Below are 8,366 nucleotides of genomic sequence, written 5' to 3'. Positions count from 1 at the left end.
TCTTAAGCATTTCAATCATTTTGTGGTTCGGTCTGTATATGTATAAAGCAACCCCTTTTTTTGCAGTGAACCGAATAAATATTGGCCTAGAGAATGAATTAATCTCCCTTTTAGTCATACTCAAACTCCTAGCAGTTTGAATCGTACTCTATCCAATCAGCAAAAGTCGAAACACATAAGGATCAAATGTTTCAACATGTTTATTGACATTCTTATACATCATGGAATGAATTTCTCTAAACATAGATAGAAATTGAAAATTCAATTCATTGGAGTTACCCGTTGTTTGACATAGACGAAAATGAACCATATTTGCCTTTAAAGAAGAATCAACTAAGTGTTTCTCTAAAGTTCAAGCTTTTTGAATTGTGTTATCAAAGAGTCCAGGTGAATCAAAATTGGGCAGTGCAAGAGTAGCAACCTGAGCGTGAGTTTCCAAAGCGACCACCTGCGAAGATCCAACCACTTTAACATTTTGATGAAGCTGGGAAATGGCGCTATTGATCGATTGAGATTCAACATCTTCTACTCTTACAGTCATTTGATCAAACACGTGAGAATCATGTTCTCCTTTTAGTTCCACAGGTGGAACCATTGCGAGGCGGATAAACATTAGTTGAGAAATACTTGATGAAGGTTGATTCATTCTTTTCTCCCCATAAATTTGTTGCTCCTGTACTTGAGTAAACTACCCATGAATTTGATTTGCTCACTTTTGTTATCATTCAGAATATGTAAAATGTGCTCCACATTTCTATGATGCAATGCCATTTTGGATTCCAACATAATTGATTGTCCTGCTTCTACCACCATTTAGGAGGGGTGGTCTCATCGGCTGTTTGTTTGATCATCTTTGTCAAGTACTCAATCTGTTTTTGTATTGCAGACAAATCAGTGAATTCACCCATCAGTTGGTTCTTCTTTGACATACACAAGCTTTAGAGTGTTAGGAATAATGACTCTTGATACCAATTTGTTATGACCCAAGAGAATCGGAGAAAAACGAGAATCGAAGAAAAAAAATAGAGATTTAGAGAATAAGCGATTTAGAGAAAGAAGAAAATGTTTAGAAAAAGATAACTTCATTCTATAATTTTCATAATTCCTTCCTTGGTTCGAGACCCCTTTTATTTGATTACATTGTACCACCCTAACTAATTCATAGTTAGCTGTATAGTTGTCTAACAGAATTCTCCCCTTGCAGACGCTGATGGCGTGATTCCTTCCCCTTGAGCTAGACTTACAAGCTGCTCAATTAGTCCATCAGGTAAATGATTAAGCCTTCTAGTTTTGTATTCCCAATTACCCTAATTTTCTCAATTGAAATCCCTAACCCTACTTCTAATTTCCCCAATTCTCTCTCGCCTTCTCCGACTATTTATATATCTCTTCTTCTTATGAACTATATTGAGATGACCATCCAGCTCAGTTGGTAGAGCACAAGGTTCTTAACCTTGAGGTCGTGGGATCGAGTCTCATAGAAGGCATTTTATAATTTGGGGTCTCCTACGAAAACTGCTCTTATGACAATTTGTTATAAACTATATTGAGAGAAGAGAATAGACAAGAGAATAGAGGTTTTAAAAGGAGAAAACATTCATCATCTCATTCATAAGAAAATCATTCAGCAATACAAGGTATTATTTAATCACAATGCACTGGATTCTCTAGCCAGCTAGTTGTCCTTTCTAATTTCCTTAACAATTTGTACAGATGGCTTCAACTAGAATAGGCTTCTTCTCAGCAGGCCCGACCTACTCTCAAGTCTATTTACTTCTTCCCTTCCTTAATATCCCCATGTATGTCACGTGCCCCTTTTTCTATGATTTCTTCTCCCAAATTCCCAAAATTAATTTATGAAATCCCCAACCCTTCTTCCTTTTCCCCAATTCGTATTTCCTAGCGCACTTCTTCTCCTCCAACCATGACATGACCCACCCCAAGAAACGATCCTTGTCCCCAAGGATCAAAGGTTGAAAACTGCAGTTGGAGAACAAAATATTATTTCCAGGTATCGTGGAGTTCGGTGAGATTCATCCATCGAACCAAGAGTTGAGTGACATGGTGGTTTCATCTCTTGACTATCCTTTTTCCCAAAGTTTCTTGAGGAAATATCTTCAATTGACCATCTGTTTTTTATATAGGTGGAGTAAGAGAATGAACTACAGAATCTCCAAGGCATTTCTTCAACCAGCTTACATGGAAATTGGGTTGTATTCGCGAATTTAAAGGAACTTTTAAGTTGGACTCCACTGAGCTCACGCATTGTATTATTGTGTAGGGACTGTAGACCCTAGCAGCTAGCTTTAAATTCTCTTTAAGAGCAAACGAAGTCTGAAGGTAAGGTTGTAGCTTCCAGTATAATCTATTCCCGACATGTAGTTCTTTATCTGCATAAAACTTCATCCTACTATGTGCCTTCTGAAGTCGATTCGTGATGCCTCTAACTTCTAGCATTTTCTGTATTGATTGAGTATTAGATTTCTCACCATTTTTTTACTTATGGCTACAGCTATCAACACCATTACTTTAGACTCCACGAACCTTATCATGCTATAATCAACTACTCCCAAGTTATAGTTTATCTTGCTGCTCTCAATGTTGACTTCCCATATAGTTATGACATTCCCCTCTCCTACAAAGGATCCTTGTTCACAAGGATCAAACAATGAAGGTAACAGTAGAAGTACCTTTAAGGAGAGTATGCTGCTCGAAAGCTTATAAAACACCCATTACCCATATAGAGCAAGTAATATTGCAAAATTAGATCTAAGCATTGTGCTGGCCATGACCTTATCTCTCATAGATACACCAATAATCATTTCACTTCTGTTACTTCCTTGAAGTACTATATCGAGTATGTCTATTAGTAGCTTATTCCGAAGTGTGTCGTCCTTGGTGAGGTTAGGTGCCTCTGTGTGTTTCTCTACTTGTCCATTGTTCCCAAATTCAAACATCCTTTTCCAGTGGACTACCACCACCGTGGGGTATAAACTTGTGCTAACTTGCAAAACAAGGTGGCCTCTTAAGCAATCAGTGGATTATAATGTAGTATTTATTTAGAATTTTCTTAACTAATTAACAACTCATGCTCCATGCAGACTTAACTGCTCGAACTCGAGATCTATGATTTATAGGGAGAATAATATTCTCTTTACCCACCGAGGACACTTAATAGGTTCAAAATGATCAACAATATTAAATTATGGCTATGATAGCTATTGATTAAGAGTTAAGAAAATATAAACCTAAAACTTATCAATAGAGTCATTCTATTAGTTACTTAAACTGCAACATAAGATAAAGAATCAAACAAACATCATTTTATCTAAACCAACATCTATTAATATGAATAATAGATTCTCATGTACATACCACAACTAGCAACACAGGAATCTCAACCAAGATTGAATCGAGTAAAACTATTAATTGCGGTTTGATCTAAAGCTAAATTGTCCTACATAACATGTGATGAGAAAGAAAAAAAAAGAATGTTAGTTCATTCCTCTACAAAAAAGGACACATTAAGACACGTACAAAATCACGTCCATTTATGTAACTCTAAACAATATGAAAATAAGATAACACATTTACCTCGAACTACCTTCGATAATCAGATAATCTCCGTCGTTTTATTATTTCTTTTTTGAAAGTACAGATTTCATCCTAAGTTACACAATACCAATAAAATTCCCTCCGTTCGAGTATTTGATTAAACCCCATGGTGGATTCCTATTTACTCGTGCATTTGATTAAATCCTTGAAAAGAGTAATTCAAACCTAATATGGAATAATTTCAATTATATTAACCAATAAGAAGTACAATAGATGTCTAGTGAATAATTGGTGTACGAGTTATTTATGCGTCAACATGAATCTGATATGCTTATAATTTAGTCCTTATCTTGGTTTGCATGCTTATAACTTATAAGCTTGAAACCATCATCATAATTAATTTATTAAAGAACTGTAGCTAGCCTGCCTGTTAGGTGTTGTTTTATGCTTAAAGCGTAACCGAGTTGTGAAAAGGCATCTTTGCTTCTTGTTCTAAATATAATATGCACTTCACAATTGTTTTTATACTTTACAGAAAAGAATGTTATATACAAGAAGAAAAAAACACAGCTTCAAGTCAACATAAACAATACAAACACTCACTTTATATACTTACAGATGGATGCATGTGTATACAGGTCACTCAACTTTACCCCTCGAAAATAAAAACAGACCCAAACCAGATTATGAAATGATGCAACAGATGAGATGGAAAATGGGGTTATTTACCCTTTCTTTCCCTTGAGAATATTATGAAGAAAAAAAAGAAATTAAAAAAAGGGCTTCCTAGTTCTAATTGTATGAATAAACTAATGTTAATGCATCTGGCAAAGGAATCATTGTTGGGATCACTCCAGCTCTTGAAGCCATCCCCTTTTTCTCCACAACATACAAAATGCCAGCTTGGGTTTCACCTTACTAAGCTTTGCACTCACACAAACATATACACTCACCATCTTCCTTTTGCTCGAAAAGGTGATGAAGAGCTGAAACCATCAAACAGACCACAGCAGAAGCTTCCCTCTCCATTAAGGGACTCACAAATGAAAATTCTTGAAAATGTGGAATTCTAACGCCGATGTGTCATTGACCCTCCCCCGACTTGGTATCTCTTTTTCCTAATCCTAAATGCGCAGTGGTTATGCAACTCCATTTGAGCATTCTACAATAATCACAGCACATAATATTGATAATGTACCATTAAGTAACAGGAAAAAGTTAACTCTATGACATGCATAAAGGGAGCAGCAGATTAAGATTTACCAATTAGCCTTCCAAGTGTATGTATTCTGATGCATGAAACTATATAACAGCATCTCTCCTTACTCGGAGTTCAACACTCCTTAAATCGCGAAGATGTTGTAAAATTTCTTGAAGAAGATAGATTCCTTTATCTCCTTTCCTCAAGGAGCTAATGCAGTGCTTTAGAAACTCCCTATCTGCCTCAAGTGCCTGCAATCTCTCATAAACATGGTTCACTTCTTCCTCAATAGCCAGCCTTTTGCTCTCTAGCTCAGAGTTGGCAGGTGACGGAAGTTGCAAGGCAACAGGGTCGAAGCCATTTTCGTGTCCGTTCAATATCCCATCCTCCATTTCTGCATCGGTGGCATCAAAAAGTGGGAGGAGTCTCTTTGCATTCGCAGCCATGAGATTTTTCTCCCGGTGATGTTTCCCATTCACTCCCTCAAAATGACCATTGGCAACCCCATTTGTTTCGTAGATGCTATTATAACTCTCATAGAAGCCATTGCCATTCTCTTTAAACAAATATTCAACTGATTTTACATCCTCTAAATGTTCCTCTTCATCATTCAATGAAACCAGTTTCTCTTCCAAGACTTTCAGCTGCTCTAGGATCGATAGCCTCTCTTCCTCGAAGCTAGCCAATGACTCCTCTAGATACAAAACTGCATCAGCAGGGGTATTCTGGTTGCTGTCCTCTTGATGGTTGCCAAAGCTATCTTCTTCCTTTGGTTCATGGTTCAAATCGACTGATGGTCCATCACCGTCTTCAGCATTGCTGCAAGATGCAGAGGTTGCACTCCTAGTGCTGTCATCAGTCCTTCTCCGCATTATAATTTTATCTTTCATCTCGTGTTCCTGCACCCTCTTACGATATATCTCCAACTCCTTCTCAAGCTCCGCCTTCTCTTTCTCCCTCTTGACCATAAGCTCATTCAGGAGCTGCAAAGCTTCCTGGTCATACTCGGACTGTTCGTCCATCATCCTCTGATACTGCAAGGCTTCCATCTGCATTGCCGCCTTCTCTTCTTGAAGACGATTTATCATTGCCATCGTCTGGCTCGCTGCTACAGCAGAAGCACTCCTCTCTTCCTCGAGTTCGGTATACAACACATTTAAAGCCTTCCTTTCTGCTTTTAGTGCTGATTTCAACTTCTCAACAATCAGCACCCCATCAGCACACTCACTGTCACTAAGAACACTTGCATCCAACGAATCTTCCGCTCCCAATTCTCCTTTTTCGAGCAATGGCAACTTCTTGTGCAACATGTGGATACTATCTATCGAAGTGTGTGTATCAAGAACTTTATCATCGTCCATCTCAATCAGCTGTGAAGATGCTGATAAATGGTTTCTTACTGCTTGGTCACATGTTGCAACTGTCTTAGTTTTAAACTGTATCGTTTCTTCCTCGGCATTCTCGGAGCCTAAAGTAAAGGAACCAAAGAAAAACACATCAAACAAAAGATTAAAGTAAAAATCAAAAGACAATTCTAAATTTGAAATTAAGGCTTACCATGATCATCGTCTACATGCAATTGAGAAGAACTGGAGGAAGGATCTTCTGTGAATTCAAACAAAAGTTGCATTTGAATATGTTCAATTGGTTCATGATCAGAAATATTTGTCCCTATTGAGACTTCTGCTTCAATTTCATCATTTTGATCATCACATGCTGCCAAAAAATTGACAAATTTACTCACTTTTAATCTTAAAACAACTAAACAATGGGAATTTGATAAATATTCAAATTAAATTGGATTAAAAAAGTACCTTGATTAACATCTACTCCCATTTTCCCTTCCCCTATTGCAGCATTTCGTTGAACTTCATCAGCTTCATCAAAAGGGGCCAAATTAGCTTGAACTTGCTCATCTTCCTCTCTTGCATGTGTTGAAAAGCTCTCCTCCATCTCGTTGGACCGCATCTGTTCAACCATTGCAACAATGCCTTCATTCTCACTTTCATGGGGTGAAATTAATGTCACTTTCTCTCCTGAATTGCGACTATTCTCCACCATCGGTTCCAATGGTGTTCCGGAATGCAAATCGAAGTCCAATACAACATCTCCATTACCACCTATACCTAGTTCTTCCTCTCTAAATTTGTATTTTCTTTGGCTTTCCATAGCAACAGAATCCATCAATTCAACTGGAATCAAATGGCAATCATCCCCTTCGATGTAGAACTCAAGATGCACAGGCTGAATTCCAGGAGACTCCTCTTTGCTAGCACTGACTTGAGTCAACTCGTTGGCATCCGCTGAAACTAGATCTTTCTCTACAACCCCAGCATCTTTAGCATCTTCATCAGCAGCCATTTGATTGCAATCAAAACTGGAAATAAAACATGAAAGCTCCTCTATTTCCAATTGATCTTTAACACCCTCATCGTCACCACCACCACCAGATAAGATCTCAACTCTATTGTTTTCTTGAACCCTTTGTTCATCTTCCTTAAAATCAGCCAAAATATCTGACCTGGTACCATCTGAAGCATCATCAAATCCTCCATCTTCAGCAATTAAATTCCCTTTCTGGGGATAATCCAAAACCCCCCAAGAAGGCTTAATCAGGAGATAAGGAAAGTTCCACTTCTTCTCCAACACCACACCGCAACAAGAACACTTGGAATTCTCATCAATATTTTCCATAACTTTATCACCATCATGCTTCATCAATGGGAAAAAGGCTAGCTTCTTTGACAAGTCACAACAATCCGACCACGAGGAGGACAAGCAATCCCCACACATATCTTGAGATTCCGCTAGTTTTCGATGATTCGAACAATAACCCAGTCTAGAAATCTCGTTGGCATGATCATCACACACAAGATCTCTGTGAGAATTGTTGTACTTTGATGGCTCAAATACACGATCAAGCCTTGAACACCAAAGGCAAGGCCTTTGAAGACCGAAGTAATCAGCGAATTTGATGATCAGATAAGAGAAGAGAGCATTCAGGAGGAGGAGAACGATCAGAATCCATTCCAGCAATGCATAGGCAAGAACAAGAGTGATCCTGTTTGTATTTTTATGCAACATGGTTGCAAATTTATTGGCCGCCATTAATGAAGCTCCTTGGTGTCTTCTATGTACAGAGAGATTTAGAAGTTGTTCGAAGGAGCAAAAACAAAACCAAAAGAAAAGAAAAAGAAGAGCTCTGAGAGAATTTGGGAATGAAAAGAAGGGAAATTGAAAAAGCTTTGAATAAGAAAGAGAAGGTCGGATCCTGGGGAGTAGTATTGGTAAGAAGCGATGGACGCGTCTAAGAATACTTTAAAACTCCATACCTGTGATTTAAAACTCCAACTAGAGATTTAAATGGTTAAAATCCTAAAAGATCCTTCAATTCTGTTATTTTATTGAAATAAGTCCTTATCCTTTTATTGCATCCTAATAAACCTTAAAAATTAAACTGGTAACAAATAAGCTTTTAATTTTTCTATTTATATCGAATTAAATCAGTGTTATATAAAATAAAATGTTATCTATTATATTATATTTTTTAAAATTTTGATATATTAAATAATTAAACTGAGTTTAATTAGATTAATATTATTATCAGTAT

The 8,366-nt window shown here is 37.3% G+C and overlaps 1 protein-coding gene across 2 annotated transcripts; it reads right to left on the bottom strand.

The window, feature by feature from the left end:
* Positions 1 to 4,132: 4,132 nt before the first annotated feature.
* LOC120124720 (myosin-binding protein 2-like) lies at positions 4,133 to 8,050 on the bottom strand. 2 transcript variants are annotated; one of them, XR_005516300.1, is made up of 6 exons: positions 6,571 to 8,050; positions 6,314 to 6,472; positions 4,819 to 6,224; positions 4,680 to 4,717; positions 4,366 to 4,374; positions 4,133 to 4,295 (listed from the first exon to the last, which is right to left on the bottom strand). XR_005516300.1 is itself a non-coding variant. In XM_039143316.1 (4 exons), the coding sequence occupies exons 1-3, from the start codon at positions 7,862 to 7,864 to the stop codon at positions 4,858 to 4,860; spliced, it is 2,820 nt and encodes a 939-aa protein (XP_038999247.1). In that variant the 5' UTR covers positions 7,865 to 8,050; the 3' UTR covers positions 4,438 to 4,717; positions 4,819 to 4,857. The 2 variants fall into 2 exon arrangements, 1 of the variants encoding a protein (XP_038999247.1); XM_039143316.1 differs by lacking the exons at positions 4,133 to 4,295; positions 4,366 to 4,374 and having other exon boundaries at positions 4,438 to 4,717.
* Between the last annotated feature and the right edge of the window lie 316 nt (positions 8,051 to 8,366).

The sequence above is a fragment of the Hibiscus syriacus genome, unplaced genomic scaffold, assembly GCF_006381635.1.
Source record: "Hibiscus syriacus cultivar Baekdansim isolate YM2019G1 unplaced genomic scaffold, ASM638163v2 tig00110429_pilon, whole genome shotgun sequence".
In the NCBI taxonomy this organism is placed as follows: Eukaryota; Viridiplantae; Streptophyta; class Magnoliopsida; order Malvales; family Malvaceae; genus Hibiscus; species Hibiscus syriacus.
The sequence above is the reverse complement of the archived record's forward strand: the minus strand, read 5'-3'. Positions and strand labels throughout refer to the sequence as shown.

Bases quoted from the DNA above. Each gene is read 5' to 3' on its own strand.
- LOC120124720 (XM_039143316.1), bottom strand. From the start codon at position 7,864: ATGGCGGCCAATAAATTTGCAACCATGTTGCATAAAAATACAAACAGG. The intron at 6,473-6,570 runs GTACTTTTTTAA...ATTTTTTGGCAG, and splicing joins GGGAGTAGATGTTAATCAAG to CATGTGATGATCAAAATGAT. The intron at 6,225-6,313 runs GTAAGCCTTAAT...CCTTTACTTTAG, and splicing joins GCATGTAGACGATGATCATG to GCTCCGAGAATGCCGAGGAA.